Source organism: Neocloeon triangulifer, unplaced genomic scaffold (assembly GCF_031216515.1).
Source record: "Neocloeon triangulifer isolate White Clay Creek 2 clone unplaced genomic scaffold, ASM3121651v1 ptg000005l, whole genome shotgun sequence".
NCBI lineage: Eukaryota > Metazoa > Arthropoda > Insecta > Ephemeroptera > Baetidae > Neocloeon > Neocloeon triangulifer.
Window position 1 is genome coordinate 1,645,115 of NW_026775548.1, and position 26,969 is coordinate 1,672,083.

General features: G+C 34.9%; 2 protein-coding genes across 21 annotated transcripts in view; one reads left to right on the top strand and one right to left on the bottom strand.

Moving 5' to 3' along the window:
• LOC132193931 (glutamate receptor ionotropic, kainate 2) overlaps positions 1–21,521 on the bottom strand; it is a 109,966-nt gene extending 88,445 nt beyond the window's left edge. For all 14 annotated transcript variants that reach the window (XR_009441500.1, XM_059614898.1, XM_059614903.1 and 11 more), the window contains exons 1-2: positions 21,384–21,521; positions 20,314–20,828 (exon numbers count right to left, since the gene is read on the bottom strand). Coding sequence is in view for 13 of the 14 variants with exons in the window: in XM_059614898.1 (XP_059470881.1) it covers positions 20,314–20,398 (85 nt within the window). In the remaining variant the exon portion in view is untranslated. The remainder of the gene's footprint in view (positions 1–20,313; positions 20,829–21,383) is intronic.
• Positions 21,522–22,301: 780 nt separating this feature from the next.
• LOC132193943 (glutamate receptor ionotropic, kainate 2-like) overlaps positions 22,302–26,969 on the top strand; it is a 48,611-nt gene continuing 43,943 nt past the window's right edge. For all 7 annotated transcript variants that reach the window (XM_059614921.1, XM_059614925.1, XM_059614920.1 and 4 more), the window contains exon 1: positions 22,302–22,432. The gene's annotated coding sequence lies outside the window, so the exon portion shown is untranslated. The remainder of the gene's footprint in view (positions 22,433–26,969) is intronic.

Here is a 26,969-nt window from a genome sequence, read left to right on the forward strand (position 1 = left end):
GTCTATTTTACGTAAAAAATTAAATTTAGAAAATATTGAATTAGAAACGTTAAAATTTATTAAGCAAACATTTAGAACAGATAATAATTAAAAATAATAATAAAAAACTCTAGACTTTGAAAGAGACCTGTTTAATTTTCATTTTTCATTAAAACATTTGATTCTCATAGTCAGTCTTTATTTTAATTCTTAAACTATTCATTTCATCCACGTTATGATTGGAGTCACTGAACATTTACCCAAGAGAGGGTGAAATCCTTGAAGAGGACCGAGCGAGCGACCACTTTACAGAGGAAAACAGCGTCTTAAATCATTTAAGCTTCGCAAAGCGCTAAAAGATTATTTATCGGCCAGCGGCATCTAATAACAGTAAATTAGCCCGAGTCAGAGAAGCGGCTCGGTGGCCAATTGTTGCAAATTTAGAGGCTGCAGGCTTTAAGAGCCGGAGCCAAATCACAGCAGCCATTAATTCGCTCGCACGAAATAAGAGCCAAATCGGAGCAAAAAACGCGGCGAGCTCTGCAAGACGTCGGCCTCACGCTGAGAGGCCGATAATTAATCAGCGGATTAAATTCTTCTTGAGCCGTGAAAAGGGAGAGTGGATTCAAAACCGGAATGGAAAAGATGCAAATTTGAAAAAGCTCTGGAGGAAAAGAAATTGTTAAAGTGAATTTGAAGAGCTTCAAAACCGGGTCAGTCTGACGTGTGAATGTCACAAGCAGAAGCCCAATAAGTTCAAGAGGGAGAAGTTTTTTTGGCAATTTGAATACTTAATTTATTCAAGATGATTCATATTCCATCTACTAACACAATAATTACATGCAGAAGCCTTAGGAACTGAAGCATAATTTTTTACAAAATATAAAATCTGGAACGAAAGGAAAATTGCCAAACAAATAAATTTGTCTCACAAGTTGATTCTAATTTTTATATCAAATTTTATTTTAAAATTCAATTTTTTCATTCTGATATTTTTTTTACAATTCATGTAAATAATTTGAAGTAAATTTTCTATCCCTTTTATACTCTTGCTTTCTGACTTAAACACTCTCTCTTTGTGAAGTTCCTGAACGCCCGGAGAGGGTTGCGAGTCCTGCTTTCAACTCTCACTTAGTGTGTTTTCCGACCCCTCTCATAAAGTAAGCGCGTTAACATTGCTCACTGAGCATAATTAGCTCCCGGCGTCAAGAGTGCAAACCAAATTTGCTTAACTTCGCAGCCTTTGTAGTTTCATTTGCGCCCAAAACTCAAATAAAAGGAAACTAATTTTGTGTAGATATTTCAGATTTCAAACAACACAGTTGAAACGTTCCTCGTGTTTTAGAGAGCAATTAGAAAGTATCGATACGAATCCTCTTCAAACAAGACAAGTTTTAATTTAAAAACCTATCGAGGCAGAGAACGCTGAGTGAACAAAGAAGTTTTCGAGAGGCACCAGGTCTTTCATTCTCTCTTTCCGATCGATTTATCCTCTCGCACCGCAGATTATGCCGTGAAATATGAAAAATTCAAATGCGAAAAAGTACGTCTTTGCGGCGCGTGTCACCTTGACGACCGCGAATCATACATTCAAATTTTGAAAAAAAGGGGGAATAAAGCAATCCATAGTTATTGGCCGTTTGCATTTCAAAATCGACGACTTTGTCTGCGGCATGATCGTGAAAAATTCATGAGGGCTGGAAAATAGAGCGAAAAATGTAAAACTTTTACAGAAGAATGAACGAAAAAAGATTTTATAAACAGTCAGGAACTTTGCAAAGTTATCAATTTGATTGAAATTAATTATTACTTAATTTTGATTTGTAGGATTGATGGATCGATTTTCAAAATCACCGTTTTGCACATTAAATTAGAATAATGAACGATTCTTTGACTGGAGAATTGAAGGGTGCAGTGTGCGCTGAGTGAGCTCTGGGTGTGCATCTTATTGCCTTTGTCGAGATTTACGACTTGCCAGCACATGCAGTTTTCAATGTGGAGAGATGCATTTTGATTGCATCCGGCCCGGGATAAATGTCGTTCGCTTTGTCTTATCTCGGGTGCGCCGGCGAGACGGGCTTGCTGCTGACTCGAGGGATTTCTCTGCTTGCACTGTCACTCACATCAAAGGGTTCTTCTGCTTTTATTAGCACGGCCGATTCTGTTGTCTCGACACGTGAGTAAATTCTTATTTCAAGATAATAATAATAATAATACATTCTTCTTTGCAACAGTCAATCGATGAAATTATTAAAATTTATTGATTTTATTCACATAAAATTCCAATTTAATTAAAATTACTGATAAATTTTTTTCCTCTGACAAAATTAATAAAAAAAATCCCAACTTTTGATCTGTGTGAAATTAAAATACGTTATTTTCACGAAGATAAAACAGGAATCAACCAACTCGTCCACAGATAAAGAGAGCAAAGTTTGGGAAGTTTGCCGCTTTTATTTCGTGTTAGCCATTGTGATGCAAATCTGCGCTCGCTCGGCCGACACCATTAAAAATTTATCATCAAGTTCCGCGTGCAAATAATAAATTACGCCGTCCTCTCTTCGAGGGCTGCTTTTTCCACCCTCTTTTTTGCTTCTAATCGGGGCGCAGATTGCTGAGCTGCCACGGCCAACTTTTATCACCGGTGCTAATTGCCGGACGAAATCGTTTAGCACGAGAGACCCTTGCTGTGAATGAGACGTTCGATTAAATTCGCCAGCTTTACTTTTTTTCACCCCGAGTTTCTTTCAATCGCAAGGATTTATTTTGAACCGAAGGGAAGTCTGTGCTATAAAGAATGGTTTTATACCTCCGCTGCACTTTGAATTATACGATTCTGCAGCGGAAACTAAATCAATTTGCTGATTCGCAGCACATATAATAAAAAACTATTTTATGCAGCACCGCAGGAATTGAAAAAGTACTCGACTGGAGCTTTTTGCTAGGAATTATTTTTGTTAATTCAAAAGTTTCATTGGGAATCTGACAGAAAAGTTGTGCATTTGAAAAAAAGTTACCTAACTCTTTCCTCTTCTTCTGAATCCATCCGAGATCAAAATTGAGATCAGAATCCAACCCTAAACGTCTAAATTTTGAATTAACCTTTGACAAAAATAGCTTTAAAAACCGACAAAAGGAAGCCTTCACTTTAAACAAAATGCATGATTGATGTTTTCCAGTGATAAATATTTATGAATATAATAAAAAAATAATAATAATTCAATTAAAAACTAATTATTGGTGTAAAATGAAGATAATTAAAAATCTATGGTCTATTTATATATGCTTTAAAATAGTGTATTTGAATTTAATTTTGTTTGTCATTTCCATTAGTAAACTCATTCGCGCCTGTGTGTGTCGAAAGGTCTTTTAACTTTTATCATGTTTGCTTTGACTGAGTGGGAAGCAGAAAATTCAAAACACACGGAGAGCTATTTTAATTAAAACGTTGAAATTTATACATAACGACGAATGGAAAATTATTCCAAAAGAGGGAAACGCGCGTTTTAATACTCTCTGGCTCACCCCCTGGGCACGTGAAATATGCGGATTAAGACATCAGCGCGCGTAATTACATTGTGTTTATTTTGGTGGGCCCCGAGGAATTCACCCACCATTTCGTTTAGCGAGGTGAGCGGCGGCGCCGGAACGAGGCAATAACTTATTTTTTTTCCAGGCTTAAAAGGATTTTCGGACGCACGCAGTGTTTTGGCTCGTTAGAAAATAGCGCCTTGAGAGCCTCGCACATTATCAAAAGAAAACGGGTTATGGCACGGATATGAAATAGCGGCATTGCGGCCTTCTCTGGCTTGGCGACGACGTTCACTCTCATTCTTGCCCCCGAGAAATAGGCATGATTTTTTTACTCTTGCTCGTCTCTCTGCTCGACGCTTAATGTCAGTCAGGAAGTGCGCCGCAAAAAATACATCTCGGATCCGTTTATTTCCTTTTTTGTTTTCGGCGCCCGAGCTTTTTGCAGATTGAGCGCTGAATTTCCTCACCCACGGAATTTTTCCCCTAACGAAAAAAGCAATTGCCCTTGCCATGTGAATTTGTGGGTTGAAACGCATGAAATGTGAGAAAATAAAATTAAATAACTTGAGATTCATACTGGGTGGATGGAAGCCTTATTGGAAGCTACTTTATTGGAATTTTTTTGATTAAAAAGAAGCCCTTATTGTTAGATCAAATTATGTTTTCGTTTCAGAATTAAAAAAAAAAATAATAATAATTTGTTCCAAAGTGAGTTCTGACGACGCATCTTTGCTGAATTTTATGCTGATTCAATGCTCATGAGACTTACAATTAAAATGACCTTTTTTACAAAAAAAAATTTGATTACATTAAATTTTTATACTTTTTAAAATGCTGATTTTTTTTTCTTTTAGCAATATTGCAGACTTTATTCATTGCTTTGAAGCATTTCTTTTTTTACCCTTACTTCTGTTTTTGTCTATGATTAGCCTAAAATTTTATTAAAAATATCAGGAATATGAAGTTTTGAACTTTTAAACTATAAATGTTAATATTAACTTTGTATAAGTTTTTAAAAATCAAAATTTCATCATCAATTTTGAGCAAGAACTAGACTGAGATTTTAATAGACGAAATATGCACCTAATTAGTTTTAATTCATTTTTATAGCAAATTGATGAATTCTAGGATATTTGAAAGAATCATATTTGAATAAAGTACCAAAGCCACCCTTTTAAACATTGGCGGTCCAAGCGAATTATCATTGGAGCAGCGCAAGATTCATAGAACCCCTGCAAAATAATCAAATCCGATGCGCAGTCGTTAGCGGCAGATCCGGCTCGTGCGCTTTTTTATTGGCCCGTTCGGACGATAAGCAGAGGCCGACACAAAATAAAAACCAAAACAACAATGGAATTCGGTCTGTGAGTAACAAATACGGGCACTTAGCCTTTCGCTTTTCCGCAACACGAGACAAATGACAGGTAATGAAACTGTAACGGCCGAGATTTAGGACGGCCGCGGCCCCGACGATAAATAAAGCAACGACAGCCGCTCCCTTTGCGCACAACCGGGGCCTCGTTATCTTTCTCTGCTTTTGCATCGGGCAAAAAGAGAGAGAAATAAACCTCCATGTATGCGTACACACGATCCTAAAGTCCAAATTACCGCATGTATCTGTGTGCGAGTGAGTTGAATTATATGGCACCGCAAATTGCCACGATAAAAGAAGAATAATCTTCTACAATTTGCTTCCTGTAAAGTGACAATATTATGCAAATTTAAAAAAAGGGAAGTTGTAATAAAAATTATTGTAAAAAATGTTAAATCCTTTTTTATTCCTGAATGTGAAAAAGACCAAATTTTGTGACCAACGTTGAAATTGTGATTGAAAAATTAACAATTCCCAAGATTTCAATCATGATTTCACTTGAGGTTCATATTTTCCCGCCAAACGAATTCAAAACTCTTTAAGTCTAGATGGCAAAGAAAGGCACGAAATCACGATGAATTAAAAACGAAACATAATATAATATTCTAATTCTGAACAGCAAGAGGTTGAAATGGCATGGCGCGAAAACTAGATTATCGATTAGAAACTCGAAGGGGTGTGAATTTTTCAATTGCGATTTATACGTTGGTGATGAAAATTGGCCTTTCTCACATTCAGGAAAAATAAAAAAATAGTCCTTGACCCTCTTTAATATTCAGGGGCGGGGAAAAAAATGACTATTTTTTAAACTTATTTGTTGGAATTGAAGTAAACTTTTCTTATAAAGTTAAAATCTGCCTTTTTGAGTTAGAAAATGAGATTTTAGAATCGAATCAAAGCAAAAATTTTTGATGAAAAATCGTCTGTTTTCCAACTATTGAACTTAATTTCACTAAAAATAACTAAAATAAAGGGAAAAAATATAAGTATTTTCTTTCTAATCCAATTTCGGGCCACAATCAATGAAAAAATTAACTTTTCGGAGAAGTTCATTGTTGTGAGCGGACAAAAACGTGCGAATCGTTTTCCGAGAGAGTGAAACTTTTATTACAAAACTTGCTCTGCACTCTCTCTCTTGGTAAGCCTCGAATTAAACGCGCACCCTGTAATTCACCCAGCAGCCGGCCGGCCGGCCGGACCAAACGTGATCCTCTTTGTCTCGATCACGCAACGCAATTCGTCATGGAGAGGGAAGAAAAGTGGCCGGCATGTGGTCTGGATTAGCCGACTAGAAATTTCGCACCAGGCTTGCTTTTTCGTTCGAATATAACGCTCTGATTTGCGATGCCGAGGTCGCCGAATTAATTATGCCCGGGTGAAGCAGCACATGGTGCCCCCGGCCCGGCATCCACTGGCCAACGCTGCCTGCAATCACGGCTCCCATTCATGTGCCAACTCGCAATCAACTTCATCTGCGACACGCTCGAGCTAATTATAAGCAGAGTTTTTAAATTACCAGTTCATAATTTATTTTTGTAAATTCAATTTTAACAAAGCAAATGTTTCTTATTCTTGGAAAAATTAACAAGCTGAAAATGCTTTGCCTTTCAAAGACAAAATTTCATTAGCTTTCATCAGAATGATTGGGAAAATGTATTGAATTCTTTCTTTCATTTTGAGTGATTCAAACTTTCCGAGTTCAAAGAAATTAAGTCTAAATATAAAAATAATATTTTCCGCTTCCGTGATTTTGTCCTTCTTTATTCTTATCATTAGCAATTGTGATCTTTGCTGAAGGGTTCCAACGTTTTACAGAAAATAAAATTGTCTAAAGATTTGATGGAGTTTAAAAAAATATTCAAATTTTCATCTTATAAATATATTCAGAGTAAATTGCACTAAAGTTTACAGAAATTTTGAATTTAAAAAAAGAAATGATAAAAATCGAAGCGTAAAAATGAAATCAATGGTGTCAAATTTCTATTTGCTCACTCAACTCAAATCTGCATACTTGTGTTTGGATTTGCATTTTGCGTGGCACATATTTGTTTACCAAAAAAAAAAAAAAAAAAAACAGCGGCGTTGACAAGTTCGGTTCTCGCGGGTGAGAGTGATGACTTTATTTCAAGCCGCGCACTGCATTAACGCGCGCGCGCGGGGATAATAAATTTGTGTGTCAAAAGGGGCCAAGGCGCGCGATTTGTTTATTCAAATTCACGCTCGGCTGGTCCGATAATGGCCTCGTAAAACTGCGATTCAGGTTTACACATTATTAAGCGCGCAAAATGTGATACTGCTGGCTGCGCGCGCGGAGAGAGATCGGAATAATGATAATTACCGAGGCGTGAATGCTGCCAGATTTGCCTCGGATGCATCAGAATAATGATGAGCAATCGACGGCCAAGCGTGTTTCGATTGCTCGATCAGAGAGCTGCCGTTATTTTCAAACTCAACTTTAATGTTCTTTCCTGTCAACCAAGCCAACATTTAGAAAGAACGATTATTAGTTTTTATTGTGGAGCATTTGTTTGTATTAAATTGATTTTAAAATCCTGTTTTAGGTTGACTTGATTTAAAAACTATTTTTATTTATCTGAATTTAGTAGAAATCGTTTTAAAATTCAAAAAAATTAACGTTATTTTAGTTGCAAAATTGATTATCAAAATTTGATAGTTGAATTCATCTGCTGTATCAAAAATTAATTTGACGTAAGGGAAGTTGGCGATATCGCCAACTTTTTTTGGTCATTTTTTAAAAGTAGTGAAGTTGGCGATATCGCCAACTTTTAAATTGCAAAAAAAGACCCTTTTACAGTTCCTGCAGCATTTGAACGTGGTGCTAATGCACTTAGGAAAGGTTGTTCAACGTGTAAAAACCTAGTGTACTGCAGAAAGGTAACACAAAGTTGGTTTTTGGCCATACTCACCCCCTTAGCAGCGTTTTGCCACTTTCTAACCTACCCCTCCTGACAGCTTGGTCAAAGGGTTAATCAAAAACATCAATAACATCCTGGCAGAATCCTGCGTACTAATTTAATTTTCCACTTGAAGGTTTTTTGTTCGTACCAAGTACACTAAAAAATCGTTTTTTTGCCATTCTCACCCCCTTAGCAGCGTTTTGCCACTTTCTAACCTACCCCTCCTGACAGCTTGGTCAAAGGGTTAATTAAAAACAACAATAACATCCTGGCAGAATCCTGCGTACTAATTTAATTTTCCACTTGAAGGTTTTTTGTCCGTACCAAGTACACTAAAAAATCGGTTTTTGGCCATACTCACCCCCTTAGCAGCGTTTTGCCACTATTTAACCAACCCTTCCCGATGAATTAGTTATAATGAAGCCTTTACACCGTATTTTTTTTTTTGTAACACTTCTACTTTTGCATTTCTAAAAATAAAAAATTTTGATAATTCGGCATTATGGGAAGTGTTGAAGTTATATAAAATAAACCTCATAATATATCTCCAAATTAAAACTTTACCCCGGCATCGAAAATTAAAATTGTAATAAAAAAATAAAAATTATTACAACTATTACCACACTTAATTAAATTTCTTGGCATTGCTAGGGATACAATTCTCGTCCTGTTTTAAGTTAATGTATTTCTTCCATTTATTATTTGTTTAATATTGATATTTTTACAAAAGATTAAAAACTGACAAATTGCTGTGTTTCATTTTATTTAATTTATTGCAACTATTTTTGTTTCTAATTAAATATAATTTCCATTGATCTTCGGTATTTTACAGGATTTTACCTTTTATTCTCATAAAATTGTTGAAGATTCCTAAACTTTCCTAAGCTGTTTAACGTCATTTATTAAGTTAAATGTAATATTATTGTAAATGAAGAAAATCGGGCTTGTCCTTGTTGCAAAAATTGTTTTTATTCAAAATCAAAACCGCTCTACCCGTAATATTTATATTTTACATTCATTCGGTATTTTTAATTAAGACAAAGTTTATGAATAAATTTTAAAAATTGAATTATTATGAACGAATGTGTATCCGCTTTTTATGTACTATAAAAGTAAACAATTATTGTTCCATTTCTAAAATCCAAAAATATTAAAAAATTATTTTGCATTCTGGGAAGTGCTAAAATTATATAAACAACCAAATCAATTCCTTCTAACCTTACTCCAAATTAAAACTACACCTTGGGTCTAGCATTAAGAATTAATCATTTTTATGCTTCGGAAGATATTAATAAACATTTATTCATCTACTTCTGCAATTAATTAAATTATTATGCATTGTAATCGAATAAATTCTCATTATGATTTGATTTTTTAATGCATGTGTTTCATTAAATTTGATAATTTTTTTAATATTTTATTTGTCTCTTTCCTATGGTTTACCTTTAAATTCAATAAATGTAGAATAAAAAGCAGCTATTATTAATATTATTTTTGTGTGCAAATATTGTCACAATATTGTATTTTGTATTTAATTTTACTGATGTAATTGAATGCTTTTGTGTAATTGTTTTCAATAATACATACCCCCATTGATTTTGCTTATTTTATAAAAATTAAACCGAATTCATACCGAATTGCAGATTAATTATTTTTGAATACAACGACAATATTTATTGTTATAAAAAATTATTATCTGACAATTTCGCGCTAAATTTGTTAATAAAATTTTTCCTTTATGGATAGAGATTTAATTAATTGAGCTGTAACAGTTGCAACGATGGTTCGTTTTTTAATACATACCAAAGCATATTAATTTTCGATGCAAGAACCTAGGTTAAGTATTAATTTGGTGATAGATGAGGTTCATTTTATAAAACTTTAATACTTCGTGTAAAGCTGTTTTTTTTATTTTTTTTTTTATATATGCAATAGTAAAAGTGTAAAAATACATTACCGTGTAAAGGCTTCATTATAACTTATTCGTCGGGAAGGGTGGGTTAACACAGGTTTAGTGGCAAAACGCTGCTAAGGGGGTGAGAATGGCCAAAAACCGATTTTTTTAGTGTACTTGGTACGAACAAAAAACCTTCAAGTGGAAAATTAAATTAGTACGCAGGATTCTGCCAGGATGTTATTGTTGTTTTTGATTAACCCTTTGACCAAGCTGTCAGGAGGGGTAGGTTAGAAAGTGGCAAAACGCTGCTAAGGGGGTGAGAATGGCAAAAAACCGATTTTTTAGTGTACTTGGTACGAACAAAAAACCTTCAAGTGGAAAATTAAATTAGTACGCAGGATTCTGCCAGGATGTTATTGTGGTTTTTGATTAACCCTTTGACCAAGCTGTCAGGAGGGGTAGGTTAGAAAGTGGCAAAACGCTGCTAAGGGGGTGAGTATGGCCAAAAACCGATTTTTTAGTGTACTTGGTACGAACAAAAAACCTTCAAGTGGAAAATTAAATTAGTACGCAGGATTCTGCCAGGATGTTATTGTTGTTTTTGATTAACCCTTTGACCAAGCTGTCAGGAGGGGTAGGTTAGAAAGTGGCAAAACGCTGCTAAGGGGGTGAGTATGGCCAAAAACCAACTTTGTGTTACCTTTCTGCAGTACACTAGGTTTTTACACGTTGAACAACCTTTCCTAAGTGCATTAGCACCACGTTCAAATGCTGCAGGAACTGTAAAAGGGTCTTTTTTTGCAATTTAAAAGTTGGCGATATCGCCAACTTCACTACTTTTAAAAAATGACCAAAAAAAGTTGGCGATATCGCCAACTTCCCTTACGTATAAATTTGATTGTGACAAAAACGAAATCAGATAATTGTTTGATTGTTGCGGATTGTTGTACTCTGGAATCGAATCTGAACTTTTTCACGGTTTAAATGGGCCAAAAAGGTGCCTAATTTTATTTCGTCTTATTTAATTGTTAAATATTGCTCAAGTTGGTTTATTACGAGAATCGACTGTATTTTTGTAAATATTTTCCTGAATTTTAAAAAATGATTTACTAAAATGGTTGTTTTTGTTAATTATCATTTAATTTAGCCAAAGTTTTTGTTTCAACATTTTTTATCAATATGGGTTTAATTAGGCGCAACTGACTACAACCATCAATCTGATTGCGAAATAATTGGCAAGACGGAGGAAGCAGAAATAATTGTCGTCCTTTCACTAGCACGTTTCGTCGGCGGCAAAAAGAGGCTGCGTGCGACGCCCATAACTAGATCCGTCCCTTTCTCGCCTGCGTATTGTGTCGTTCTCAAGCTTTGTTAATAATGATCGTGTTGCTGCATGATTAATAACGCACTGGCCTCATTATCCGGACAAATTCTTTTTTACATGAAAATTTCGCGTAGACGCCAAATTTCTATTCAGCCTCGTGACAAGAAGCGCTCTCTGGGCTGGCAGGAAAGCTAATTTGATCATGAGCCGGCGCAGTCTTTTCATTTAATGATCTCACGCACCAGCCTCTCTTGCTCTTCTTAAATTGTCTCCATTAGCGCTCGCATCCTGAGAAATTGCATTAAACTCGCCTTATCGTCGTTTCAACAGCATTGGTAATAAATTGGCGCGGCTTTCTGCGTTTGTTTCAAAAGACCTTTCACGACGCACGCACCCTTTTAAACGAGACTTGCGAAAATTGCCGGCTAGACATGCATAGTCGCGAACATTCATATAAAATCAAATTTAACTCGCACAAATGGAAATGGGTGATAAATCCTGGAACATGCGAATTTCAAGAATAATAATATCACTATCAAGCTGAATATTAATATCCAAAAAATGTGATTTTTAAAGGAAATTTATTCAAAAAGTTGCTTCTTCACAAAAAATACTCAAAAAATGTAGTTTTATAAACCAAATTTTTCAATAATTGCTCAAAATGGCTCCCATTGTTGTAGAGTTTTCATTCACGAGTCCTTTATAATTATATAAAAAGCATTTTTTTTTGCAAGATTTTACGAAATAATTTGAATAAAAGGTTACCACTTTGCACATAATGAACAAATACAACCCACAAACTCAAAGCACATGAAATAAAACCCAATAATAGAGTTTTAATTTTTAATTCATGAGAAGGTTTTAGAAAAAACGTTTGTGAAACTTTTATTCATTCTTGTTTTTTCAATGCCAAATATGTTTATCATTTGGAAAAATAAACAGCAATCAGTTCACAAATTATACTTGTTTGAGTAAATGAAAACAAATATTATTTCACATAAAAACGTAATTTAAGATTTTCAAGTTTCATCAAAATAATCACCTGCTTTTTTCACAAATCTTAATAACGACATTTTTTCGGGGTTTGCTTCAAAAAATTACGTTTCATTTCTGCACGCACGTCTCGTAATTGGAAAACTTCATGTACGTTTTTGCGAGGCGAACGCGGCAAATCCATTGAGCGCTCATCAACGGCCCAACAAAAGGGAATGTCATTATAACTTGGTCGAAGCGATCCGAAAAATTATTCCCCTGACGCGTTCCCTTCTGTTTCACAGTCGTAATTATCGCACCATCAAAGGCGCGCGCAAAGTCTGTTTGTTAATTCGAACACAAAAAGTTTCGCCGCAGAGACAGAGCCGAAAATATACCCAGCGAATAAATAATTTCATACACCTGTGCGAGACGAAATCTTAACGCATCCGTGATAAAGTTTCGCATTTCGGCTCCTTTGACGCGGAGAAATAATTATTTTGCAAAATTGCACAGGCTTGTGCAAAGGGATGTTGCTGGAGAGAGGACAAAAGTTTGCTACTGCGAAACTTTTAATTAAGATGAAATTTTGTCTCGGCAGATAAAAGACGCTTTTCTATACACTTATCTTTTTTCTCGATGGGGGACTACTTTCTGTAACAAAATTTGTAACAGATAAAAAAATCCGTCGTCCCGGAGGAGCTCTAGTTGTTTCTTTGGGTGTTGCCAAAAGAATTTATATACAAGTCTTTTGTTTCTTTTGAGAAGAATTGTCCAGCATTATAACTTTGGATTTAACTTGCAATCCCAATAAATAATTTGCCAGTAGATAGTATTCTTAAATTCTGATTTTTACAAGATTTGAAGTGTGAATTTTTCTCACAGTCAGTTGAAAATTTTACGTCAGATGAACAGTTTGAAAGAAAAATGGGTTTTAATAAAGATTTTTTTGCTTGCCTATTGGTTTACAAAAATTGAATTATTGTTTAATAAATATTTAGTTGTATAAGCGATATAGGGGTGCACAGGGCGGAAGTGGAAAGGCCAAGAGTGTGCTTTCATATCGCCGCCGGGAGCTGTCCTTTGGCGCCCGAGCACTTTGTCTGCGCCCGCGTTATTAATTATTTTCCAGCCTACCGTCCGAGCCAATCACCAACCCTCGGCAAATGCACCTCCGGCCCCATCGTGGCGTGTGTGTGTAGTTTATAAGTACATTATTTCAGACACTCGCCGCCGCATCAAAGCGAATTTTCGTCCGCTCAACCGCTGCCGAATTGCATTGGGATCAAAATATTAAAGCAGGGCGAGGGTTTTTTTTTACCCCGAGAGATGGATTTTTCGTGCTGAGGTGTGTGTTTTTTTCCTGCACACTGCCCTTCTCATTTTTCACGCGTACTGCCTGAGTTATGGCGAGCTGAAGGATGCCAGCAAGATATGGGCGAGGAGTTGCTTATCGTGATTGACACCGCACATTTATGCCTTCCAAGTTAGGGGCTCTGCAGACAGGCCGCGGCTTGTTTTCTTTCATAATAAAGCGTCAAAATGTGAAGGAAACCTTAGTGAATGTCGGGAAAATTCTCATAATAAATCATTACTCTTTGATATTGGTAAAGATTTTTTAATTTAATTATTTTTCCAAGTTACGGCAAATATTTTACGTATAAATGTATATGATTCAAGTGCCCCTTCTAAATTCGATTGAAGTTTAACTTTATGGAGACTAAATCATAAGTAAAAGTTAATTCCAATTTGTATCAAAATTTTCTTGAACATCTATTGAGCTTATTTAATAATTGTATATTCATCAGATTTTATTTTTAAGAAATTAATTATATATGACAATCTTATTGAGTACTGACATATGTATAATCATAAGTTTGTTATTTTCTCATGGAATTTTCCTGGAAAAATAATCGGAGAAAATGGTTTCATTTTCATGTCACCTACAATCGGGAGATTCTGCGAAACGAGCAAAAGAGCACACACTTCTATATTGGATTGAATATCAGGTACATTTCTTTAGAGAATTTCTCTCGTCGCCTTCGCGCAATTGATTCGCCGCATTGTTAGGGTTGACGAACAAAACCAGACCGCAAACCAGAAACGCAGCGGTGCCGAAATTCAAAGGCTGCGAAACAATCGAGGCCGTAATTTCCACCGCAAACAAGACTTGCAGCAGTTTTTTTTCCGTCCACATCGGCGAGGTACTTTTTCGTCCCTATCGGCTTGTTAAAGATTTTGCGAATTACGCCCGAATTTGCATAACTGGATTTGCTCGCACAGGATCTCTATCCGTTTTTAGGGCTGCTGCGGCGGCGGCGGCGCACTGACGCACAGCGCTAACCCGATTGAGTCGCACTAATTGTGGTCATTGTCGAAATCAAGGGTGCTGTTTTGCTCTTTCAGTTCCGACGTCAGCGTGAAAGACGCGTGCAAACAAAGGCCGCTTAATTGGGTCTTCAGAAACGTCGCTGCTGCAATTTGTCTAACTCAAATTAGAAAATGCACTAGCTCGTCTTCACTAATTAATGCTACTTGATCTACTTTGTCGATGTAATCCTATAATTGTACAAACAAATTAAAAAGGAATTTAAATTGTTTAATAAAAGCTAAACTATTATTTGACTGGATTAAATTTGCAGTTTTCAAGTAAAATTGTAAATTAATATAAAAAATATTTATTTAATTGTTCAAGCTGATACAATTTGTTGTGTTAAATGAAGCTTAAATCCTTTTGAATTTGACTAAATTCGTCAGGCGAGACATTTTGTTGTGTCTCGTATAATTCCGGCGTTATATAATGCGTTGCACTCGTGAGTTATGGACTTAAGTGCGTGCGAGATTTATAGAGCAACTAATTAGTTCCCTCGACGCCTAATTATAAAATGGAGATTTATATTGTCCCAGAGAGACGAGAAAACGACGTTGTTTGTGACGACTACAGTAGTTGCTTTAACAAAAAGAGGTGCGCGGCAAAAAGTGTGAAAATTATTCGGATTTACCATTATTCAAATTGAAGAAAGCTCTACGAAATCCTATAAAGCACTTTAAAGTGAGAAGAATTTGATTAAATATAATTTACGTCGGCATTATTTGTTTCTTACATTTCAAGTTTTTGAATATCTGTAATCCATTTTCAATAGAAACCTTTCAATTTCAATCTTATTAATTGATCGGAGTCTCTAATACGAATTATAAATCTACTGCGCATAAAGAAATCTTCACTAATTTTGGTTTCGGTTTCACAAATATAATCTGCTCAGCTCATAGATTAATTCAACTCAAACAGTAATTGCTCAGAGAATTTCATCAAAGCCAACGCACAAATATTTGACATTTGTGTAGTCCACCCCAAGCATTCTCCCTCCATTTGAGAATGTTCCATGCCTGGGTGGAATTTTTAGCTTTGATCCATCATAAATTTTCAAAGTAATCAATTATGATTTTGACATGACCTTTGAGCTTTGACAACGCTAAATTGATTACAAATTTAATTCGTCAAATGTATGACAAAATTCTAATAAATTATTTATTTATTTAGGCTGCAATTCTTTAAGCTTTTTTCCTAAATTACTGAAAAATCAAATCTTTCATGTGCATAGATTAGAGGATTGTGGATTAATTCTAATCTGAGTTTGGCATTTTTAACTTAGATTTAAACTTTGAACTGTTTTTAACTTGAAAATAATAATTCTGATTAGAAGTAAAACTTTATAAGTTTTAATTGTGCATGATGGTATTTTAATTTAGCGTTATTTGCATGTGAAAGTATTTCCCAGTGGTGTCGGCGACGCGTTCGTAATTAAAAGCGGCCGTGATTTATTATCGAAAACGAAGCAATTAGCGAATATGAGCGACGAGAGTGGCGGACAAAGCGTCCCAGAGCGCGTCAAATCACGATGAATTATTCAAAGTAGCAACTGCTGGTCGGCGGCTCTCATTAAATGAATTCGAGCCGGGCAGCCGGGCGCGAGTAATCAATTAACTAGGCAATCTGTCAGTGCATTAGAGAGCGATGCGTTTGCACACACACACACACGAGAGGCCAAACAGCACCCTACGGGGCTGTTCACATCAAGTGGCCGCAGAGTGCTGTCGGCCCTGTGGTCAAACCAGGTGACGCCTGACTAGAGATGGAGAGAGTAACAAGCAAGCGCGGGACCCTCTCGATACGGGTCTTGTTATATCCTCAAGGGTTGTTTCACAATATGAGAGGGAGGGAGAGGGAAAAATTCAAAGGGTTCACATTTGACAGCTCGAATTGCGGAAAGTCATGAAATGTTTGCTGGGTCAAGCGTTTTAGAGGTAATTGGTGTTGGTAGCTTTCATTTCGCATCAAATTCATACACTTCAAATGAAACGGACGGAAACGCCTTTGATGATATTTTGTGAAAGGCCTAAAGTGCCCAATTAGTATATGTAACATTTATATTCCTAAATCTGTACCAATTTGTTTTGAAATGAAATAGATACATGTACTTTTCGTTTTATCAAACATATTAAATTACATTCAATGCTATACAATTTATTTTGTAGAAGAATTTCGCGATCGTAAGTGTTTGAATTGAAATTTTGCTTTTATCCTCCATGGATTTTGGAGTCTTTTAATGTTTTGAAGAAACATAAACTTTGATATTATTTTATTAAAGGAACATATTTCCAAATTATTGGCATTTACATTTCTGAATCTGCACAAATTCAGTTTTGAATGAAATATACGCTTGAATTCAAAACATATATTTAATTGCCATCGATATTTTATAGAAAAATTACCTGATTGAGGGTGTTTAAGTAGAAATTAGGATTTTCCTTGAAATTTATTTTGTTTTGTAGACAAATATATGATTTTTTCTATGAAATAATAAAGGATTGAGGAAAAGCTGAATTTCAATTCCCATCCATAAAACGTTTTTCTATTGACACGATAATTGTGGGTTACATTAATGAGCTAGAATTTAATGCACAAATTTTGTGTATACAATTCAATTGGCCAAAAAACATCAAATTACAACTTTTCCGTTCCATTATTACAAAAAAAGTTTTAGCAACACCATAACAGACGGGAAGGTTTGCCAGAAATCAAATGTCAGATAAAATCTGGACGTTAAAATCCATATACTGGCAATGTGGTTTTATGCAGCCCGGTCGACAGAGATAATGCGCATGTTGCCTACACTGACATTTGAATATCTGGATTAGGCAGAGGATAATTTTTGCGCAATCAATATCATACACATTCGTTTTAGTTACTGGCATTTTGATTTCAAATTCAAATGCTTCTCAATAATAATATGAATCAATTATTCTATTTTTTTTACAATATTTCAGTTTTTTACATTAAATATTAGTTTTTTTATTTTACATTTTTAGTTTTCTCACTTTATATATTTTGTCTGAAATATTTATTTAAATTTACAAGAATACTTTAACATAAATAATAATTTAAACACGAATTCCTCCAGCCTTTTTTTATGATTTTTTTTACAAGTTTTTCATTTGAAGCACAGAGAATTATTAAATTATCAAAACCGTGGTGCGGCTAGGCACAGAGATGGTCCCGGTGGGAATGCACAAACACAAGGAGGGAAGATGCCGACGGCACTCGGTTGCACAAATGAGATTGGTCCAATTATTTGTGTGTCGAAATAACGCGAGCTGCGTCAATTTGGCTAAGAGCTGTGACCGCGAGCAGGCCACTGGCTGATCCCATCGCCGAAATGTCTTTGCACACACATTTCCTAGTGAGCGAGGACATCAGCCAGAGGGCCCGCCCGCCCCCATTAATCACCCTTGACGTCTTTCTTCACTTTCCATATCGAGTTGGTATCTCACGACGCCCTCCCTATTAATTATTGCAGTCATAAATTAGAAAAAGCAGCAATCGTGGCGTGAGAAATTAATCGAAAAAATAAGCGTCAGGCCAGTCGTGTTTAATGTTCCGATGATTGATGATGGAAGCAGATTTCCTCGTTTTTCATAGTTATGAAGATTTTTCTGCAAATGCGTCCGGAATATTTTTTTATAATTTAATCAAAAGCGGCTTTAATAATGCTACGAGTATAATTGAAATTGTACAATTCGTTAATGTGTTCCTTGCTCTCAGTGGCGCGCTCGTTCTCCTCTTGCAATGAACATTAAATTGAATTTCTCGCCAATTAGAATTGCAAATAAACTCTGCTACAATTGTGTTTCCAGAATATTTTAGCTCATATGAACTGGCCCGGTCGAGTTCATAATCCAAGCGAAACAATTATTCTGGATATCTGTTACAATAATTCTGAATAAATTAAATAATAATTCATAATTCATAATATTTAAAGTTATAATAAATGAAATAAAATATATTGAAAATGAGAAAATTTAATTGATCCATTTTATAGTAAACCTGATTTAAATTTCTACGAACGTGAAAAAAAAGCTTTTATTGGTGTTTTACGAGTGGCTTAATTAAATGTCATGTTATTGTTATTGAAAAAAAATATGCAGTTTATTAACTGCTAATTTTCCATAATTATAAATTTCAAAATCATAAAGTAAAATTCTTGTTATATTTATAACAGGAATTTCATTACTTGGAATTTGCAATAATAACATATATGGTGGCCTGAAGTCTAAGTTTGATAAAATAAAAATATGATATCCAATATAAAAAGCTTTTATTGACCGTTGCTTATGACTTCACTTTAAAAGGTTTCTTCTTTTTTACAGTTAAAGGGAGTTGAAGTGTTTGACCCTTACAATGAGCCAATCAATTACTAAAAATATTCCAACATAACTAATTTTATCCTTTATCAATCTCAAAGTAGAAATAATTATTAAAATATCTATATTTAAATATTCCCATATCATAATAAACATTAAATTATGAATAATTTCAATTTTTTATACCATTTATAAAAAAAATAATATTTATGTTATTTTCATCCCTTCTGCAGCTCTATAAAACTTGTGCTCTCCCCTATTTTTCTTTTTTATGCACTCTTCTTTGGAGCTGCATTTGTGAATGTTATGGGCGCTAGTAAGCTCAATCAAGCAAGCTTGAGAGTCATCAACTTTTATTTCGCGGCGGCGGCGAGTGCATTGTTTGCAAGTGCTGGGTAATTAGGGTAGCGAGTCCCCTTTTATTTTTTGCTCCCACTCACATTAATGGACAAACTGGGACATGAGTGAAAAGAGAGAAAAGGCGGTCCAGGGGTCCTTTTACGTCGTCTCGGTTGCAGTTGCAATCAATTCCCTTTTTTTTTTGGTCTGCACATGCTGACATCTTTTTTTTCATCGATTAGTTTCACTTCTTTTTACCTAAATTTTTTAAGACTTCAAAACATGTGTAACCTCATTAGCAGGAGCAGCCCTTTGTGTTACTTAAACGTAGAGACGTGGATTTAAATTTTCAAGAGTTTGTGTTGAAAAGTGTTTACAAGAAGACGCGGCGTTTGAATGGAAAGAGAGTGCGCTTCACTTGGCTCGTATAAATTATGAATGCAGCGTTTCGGCAACGTTCCCTCGACGACGTTACTCGCTTTTATCGCAGCCAGAAAGAGAACATTCGCGTTTGCCAAATTTTCGTTCCCTTGAAACAGTTTTGCACCAAAAAAGTCAAATTTGTTAAAATTATAACCTAAATTTGATTAAAATTGATTAATAAAGTAAAATAAATTTTGTATGTTTTTTTTAATTAGGAAAAATAATCAGTTGAAATAACCATAGCTGAGTAATTATTAAAAATCATGCCAAAAATTCGTTATGAAATTTGGTGGTATATTAGTTTGTTCATCTCTTATTTTAATGTCAAATTCTTAACCTAATTAAATAAAAACGCAATTGATAATGATGGCGGCCATTTTTTAATCGATAATTTTGTATTGATATCTTAATAAATTACTAAAGCTCTTTAATACATTTTTTAAACCCAATTTGGTCATTCACATCCCGGTTAGAGACATAGTAAATAAAGTCTTAATAACAATAAAGGTTACAATTTCAAATTGTTTTCAAAAAAAGTGTCAAAAATGACTTATTTTGTTGTTAAAATTTTATTATTTTGCCAATAAAGTCTTCAACATTTTAATTAAATTATTGCTAAATTATTAACACGCAATTTAAATTTTTAATCCAGAATCTCCAGACCAATCATAATTTTAAACTTGATCATATTTAATTAAAATTAAAACTTGTCCTCGCAAAAAACAAAATAAATAGTTAACCAATAATATGGATTAGAGTTGACTTTTGAGCAAAGAATTTAAAAAAAAATGTCCCTTTCTTTTAAATTTAAAATGAAATTTTAAGTTTTGGAGAAAATAAAATGTGTTCCTACCTATTCTGATGACCGGCGGCAGAGCAGAAACAACAACAATCACGGCCAACAATGGCAGCAGTAGGGGTGCGCAACAATGGCTCATGTTCCTGGCTTGGTTCTGGTCTCACTCCATCCCCTCTGTGGCGAGCACGTGCTGTGGCGGAGATCTGAGGGGCTGCAGTTCTGCCTCCGCGGGGGCGGCTCTGGGGGCGGTTGGAGTGCGCCGGCCGGCTGAGACGCCACAACTGAGACTGCGAGTCTCGGCCGCCGTCGCACCCCGGCCGCCGCGCACCCCCTCCCCTCGGTCGGCGCACCTTATCGCCGCCGCCGCCGCTCACTTTGCAAAACCGGCCGCCGACCGATTTTATTATGCAAATCCACACTGATAAGTTTTTCGGGGTGTTTTACAACTGCTTTTGTATGAAGTCCGCGCCGAACAAGTTGCCCCAAAAACGACGCACAGAATCGCAAGTAGGTGCCCAGGGGTGCCTCAAAGTCTTGATCTTCGTCGGCGACATCACCATTTTTGTTTCCTGAAAACGATAGATATTAGATTAAGTTTTTAATTTAAATATTCACCCCCTGAATTAAGGGAAGGGCTCAAGTCTTAATGTCAATCATTGCAATCTAAATTTTAATTTATTATTTCCTTTCAATACTGAATGGTTTTATTATTTGAAACATTTTGATCTGCTTTCTTGTGCCTTTTTTAAATAATCAGTAACAATTCAAAATTTTTTTATTTTATTTTATTGTTTCAAATTTTGAATATTTCTCAATAAAATATATCAGTTGAATCTCAAACTGCACAAAATTAAAAACTATGCTGAACTTCAATTGATTTTCCAATCGTTCCTCTGAATTTTGCAAAATACTTTCTAAATTTTCTATTTTGACTCTCATCACTGCATGGTAGCATAAAATTTACACTAAGAGTGAATAAACGTTTGAAAATTTAGGACAAAAAATGTTCTTGTGCTCTGAGTTGATTCAAAATATCAGAATTATGATACATGAATTTATGTAATTACATAATGATGAGCCTCGTGGGTCGATTTGCAAAAAGTGAAAACGAGAAGGGAAATTACTTTTTCACCGGCGATTCTGACTGCGGCTTGCGAGCTGCTCTGCCGAATCCGTCTTCTCACGTTGCATTTCGGCCGATTTTCACCTATTTCAGGCCGAAATTAGGCTTAATCTTGACCCCCGGCGAGACACGACTGTCAAGAAACAAAGAAATCCAATGACTAATCATATTTGTGGGCGTGTCCGGTTGTCATGTGGGAGAAAAGCGGGAAAACGAGATTAGCAACTCTAATCAAAATATCGCTCTGATTGAGAATTTTAGGATTTTGGTGATTTGAAAAAGTTTACTTTTCTAGAGCATTCAAGGCATGAGGAAAATCGTGGTGTTATTTATTTTTTGATCCGCGCCGCTGATGTCGCGCTCTCGACTGCTGCTTGATTAATTCATAAGACATTTTCGTCAATTTTGTATTTTTATTATCTATTAGCGTTAAATTAAAAATTTAAAATTTTCAGCACTAAGAGGTAATTAAGTTTTATTTTATTCATTTCTATTTTTTACATTTCAGGAAAATATTTACCTGGGGAGTTATTTAAAGTATCCGCAAGAAATTTGTAATTTAAGTTTTTTTAAAGAGTACATTATTTAAAAATATCAACCGTTACAAAAAAATGTAGCCAATTAAATTGATTTTCAACCATTTCTATCATTGGCTTAAAGTCGTAATTTTTTTTTTCCTGCGGAATGATCAAATTCAAAATCTTACTTTTTCTCCTTGAAAACTTTTATTTTTTTCTGAGATAGCCAATCAATTTCAAATTTAATTTTTTCTTTGAAACTCTAATTTCAGTAGAATATGTTGGGCCGTTTTTAAATTATGTCACAGAGCAGAGAGCACTGAGATCCGGGACAAAAGTCGGGTTTTGCTAATCTCGTTCCCGCTTTTCTCCCACATGACAACCGGACACGCCCACAATGATTAGTCTTTGTTTGTTGACTCGCCGGGGGTCAAATGTAAGCCTAATTTCGGCCTGAAATAGGTGAAAATCGGCTGAAATGCAACGTGAGAAGACGGATTCGGCAGAGCAGCTCGGAATCGCCGGTGAAAAAGTAAGTACCCTTTTCATTAGGATCATAATTAAGTCTACTTAATTAACTCCGACCAAAACGAAACATGTCGGGTCTTTGAGAATTTTTCGATTGAGGTCACTGAAGACTGGCTTCTCTTGTTAAGGGAATCGGAAAATTCCCGGAAAGGAAAATATCACCCGAGATGTGAAGCCTTAAAATTGTTTGTTAAAAGGATCTTTTTGTGCGGTGTGTGGCGTTCCGTTGGTGATGAATATAATGGCCGTTGCAATTGACATCTGTCCACTTGCCTTCAAAGCAACTTTTCTTCCATTTCTATTTTCGGTACCGTTATTTTGAAATCTTTTGGCTTTTCTTCAGTAGGCGACTTGATCCCTCAAAGAGCAAAAAGTGATTGAAATAATGTTACTATTTTTTATACGAACATTATATTTAAAATCAGTGACATTGAGAGAATTGTAAAATTAAGCCATTCTCTTCTGTCTGAAAAAAAAAAAATTAAGTTTTAATTCCAAGTTTTTATGAAATTCTATGAAAATATAAATAATTTTTGTGGGTTTCCAATTAAAATTATCGCATATTCCTTTTTCAAAATAATTTATTTGATGAAATTGTTAATTTACTTTCAAACACAAGGTAAATATTTAATTTTAATACTTTTTTAAATCGGCACAAGCAAATTTTGTGGTCTGTTTTCAATTTTTTTCTAAAATCAGTTGTCCGAGTGTGGCCTGAATTGATAATCTTGCATTATTTTTTAAACAAAAAAATTTACATCGGCCACAAATTTATTATTAAAAATGCGTTTATTGAAATTCTAACAGTAAGTAAATTTCAAACCTATTTTTCTATTTGTATTCTTGATTAATCAAGCATTATTAAAAAGTGTTTTTTATTGCTTTTTCTAGAAAATAACTTGTAAATTGTAAGAAACTACTAAATATTTTTTTAAATTATAAATTTCATAGTCTATTGATATGATTAATAAACTATACAATATATTCAATTGAATTAATTTAATTTGAAAAATTCACCATCAACATAGAAAATCCCTCGTTCAAAAGGGCTGCCCCAGCTTCCTAGCGTTGCCGCTATCATTGCTTTTTATCTGCGAGGTGCAAATTATTTCATCCGTCCAGAGTGCGCGGCTTTTAAAAGTTTGTCTCTCTCTCTTGGTGCCTCGATTTGTGGCGTCCCCGGGGACCACTAGATTGTTATCACCGAATCGGCCGTAAGAGCCAAAGGCACTCGCCAGCATTTCCCTCACCTCGAGTTTGCTCCCAATTCAATTCGAGCGCCAAACGAAATTAGCCCAACCGACACCCGCAGCACCCTGATTATTGTCCCCGACTTTTGGCTCCGAAAGTTCAAATAATAATAATAATAGCATCGAACTTTGCAGAGATAATTCCATTTTTTGCTGCAGCCGGGGAGGGAATTTTTGCCAGAGCAGGGTTTTCTGTGTTTATAATAAAAAGTTGAGAGGTTTAGTGCATTGACCACCCCATTAGGTTTTATTGCGTCCGCCTACATTAACAGAGAGGAGATCGTTATGGTTTAAATTAAACCGTTGATTCTGCCGGGAAATTAATTTTGATCTAGATTATATGAGGCCACATAACAAATGAAGTTTACTATAAAGTTTGATGGGGATGATTTTCAGCTAATGAAATGTTAAAATATTTAAGGATTTCCCAATTATTAACATTATTAATTTTAAATTTTTACAACAATTTTGGTTGAAAATGCCAACAATTGCCTAAAATGGGGTACCTATTGTTATGAAAACTTGATTTTAATTATGCCATAATTTTACTGAGCTTAATTTTTGCTAAAAAATTATGCTCCTCATGAAAATTTATTTTTAAACATTTCAGTTCATCACACTTATTTTATTTATGTTGTGATCATTTTGAGTGATTTCAATTGTAAACCACAAAAGCCGAACCTAGCTTTGACCAGCGGCTGAATTTAATTTGGCAAATTACAAAACATTTAGAAACAATATATAATTAATTATGTAGAAAAAACACTTTCACTGTAAAATTTAAAGAATTAAGCGATATGTACCAAAGTGAATTTACGTTTTCATAATTTTAATTTTGTTTAAATATCAAAATCCAAAATATTTTAATTAAATATAACATTTTCCAATCTAAATAGAGCAAAACTTTTTTAAATTCCTTCATTCGTCCCAAATAAACCGAAGAAACTTTGTTGCCTGGACAGTTCTCTGCTGTAATATTTATTCTTCTCAACTCGGATATTTCCGTCTCGTGCTTTTTGTTGTGTGCAAGGCAAGGAATAGTTTGGCCTGGAGAGAGAGAGAGACGGACCGCAAGGGGTGAAGATGCCAAGCGAGCACACCCTGGTGCGTCCTCGGCAGGAAGGCTGTGTTTCCAGCGGCTCGTGTTCCGGAGCTGTTCTGCAGTCACTTGGAAATGAATGCCGCGGGAAATGCACCACTTCGCGACGAAACTTACTTTTGGCGCAGGTCTCTGACGTTTAAAAACTTTGCTCGTCTTTTTCCGCTCGCATGCGGACGAGACACGCCGCTGGAAGCTGTGCTGTAAATTATCTAAAGTACGTTTGGTTTGTGTGTGTTCAGAAGTTAGGATTTTTGCAAAGGTAACGCGGAAGTAATAAGTCTTACATTTAGTCTGAATGGGTTATTCAGATTTATTTTTGTCGTTTAAAACTACCTTTTATTACATACAGTGTTGTAAATTATAATATTTTGCTTAAAAAATTATTAAAAAACATAAATTTATTGATATTTGCTCTCACGTCAGTTAAGTAAAATCTTTATATCGATTGTGGTTAGAATTTCCAAATGTTTTTCAATAATTACCAAAAATGGCTCGTATTGTTGTATAGACTTGAATTGAAAATGCCAACCTTAAAGTAAGTCTTCAGAATTTTTGTTCGTCTTGTGAAGTTAGAGAAAAAATACAGTTTTTTCAATTGAAAGCAAAAACTTATTCGGCAATCTCATTTTGAAGATTCAAAATAATGAAAAATTGTTAAAACAATCATACACAATTCATTAATATAATTTTCATTATTTTTGGAAACCGGTTAATTTTTAATTCCATTTGAAACTCCTTTTGGTTTTTTAGGGCTCTAGAACTACCAAAATAGAAAATTGACAGCCAAAATTAAATATCTTTAAAAAAAATAAGACAATAAGCATACAAAAATTGCATTTTGGCAACATCAAATTTATTCAAGAGACCAAATTTCATGACTTTTATCTTTTCATAATGTTAATATAAAAAAAAAAAAAAAATTGTAAAGATGTCAAAAATTCGCTTTTAAGCAAATTATAAATAAATTAATTATAAAAACACTAATTATTGGAATTGTGATTTAAATTGTGCTAAAATAACTCGTTCTGGCCCAGATATGAGATTTGACGTGGCAACTCACTCGCTCTCTCTGCGAAATATCAAGCATGAGAAGAAAAAAGCCGGAGCTTGTTTCGAACAAGACGAAAGGCAAAAAGCGGCAGTTTGCGCTGAAACGGAACCGCCGCCGCAGCGACGACGTTCGACTTTGCAGACAAGTTGGAAACCAAAACGAGCGCCTTTTAATCCACTTGTGTATTTTTTTACATTACCTCGCATCCGTTCACGTTTCGCAATAATGTCACTTTTGGTGAAATTGCAAGAGATAAACAAAAGCCGCCGCCGCCGCGTTTTTCATTTTTGCCAAATTGTGATGAAGCTAGAGAGAGACTAGGAACCCGCAAAGGGCGTAATCATGTTCGCGCATTTTCAGAGAAAAAAAGCACGGCCGTAAAAGTATCATTATAGCGGCGGCGGCACCAAGAGCAGCAGTTTTTTCTTCTCTTCGGCTTAATTTCATTTTTGAAGCTGCTCGATTTTGGCCGCTGAGAGTCGTCACGAGATGATCATAATAATGGCCGCGCTCTTGTCATTTGCATTGGCGCCGAATGGCACCTTGCAAAAAGCGTTTTTGGCACCAGGTTATTTGCAAGAGAAATGGAAATTGCGCGCGAGACAAGAAATGGAAATTGCTTTTTTGCCCCTACTTGCTCATTCTTTTCGTTTTAAAAGTATTTTGTATTTTACTCTGCAAATTTTATCTGAGGAACAAGTAGAAAAATATTTAATTTTGAATTCAAGAAACGAAACGATAGCAAGAAAAAAATTAATTATTTTTAACGAAAATTATATTCATCAGTATTCATAATGTAAAAACATTCGTGTAATAAATTTAATTGTGACTTGCATATAAAAAAATGAGATTTAAAAATTGGTTTGTAAAATTTAATGAGTTGAAATCAATTGTGAGCAAAAATATGAAAAAAATATTTGATTTAGCCTTAATATTTTTATTATATTTTTTATGTGTTTATTCTATTTATCAGTTTTTAATTTATTTTAGTCTTTGTTTTTAATTTTTACACCAATTAAACAAAAATTATGAGCATTATGAGCAAAAAACTGGCCTTTTTTAATTTTTTTTTTTTAAACTATTTTCTTTTGCCCAACGCTTTGTTATAAAAAGCTTTTGCACGTCTCGCACTGAAATT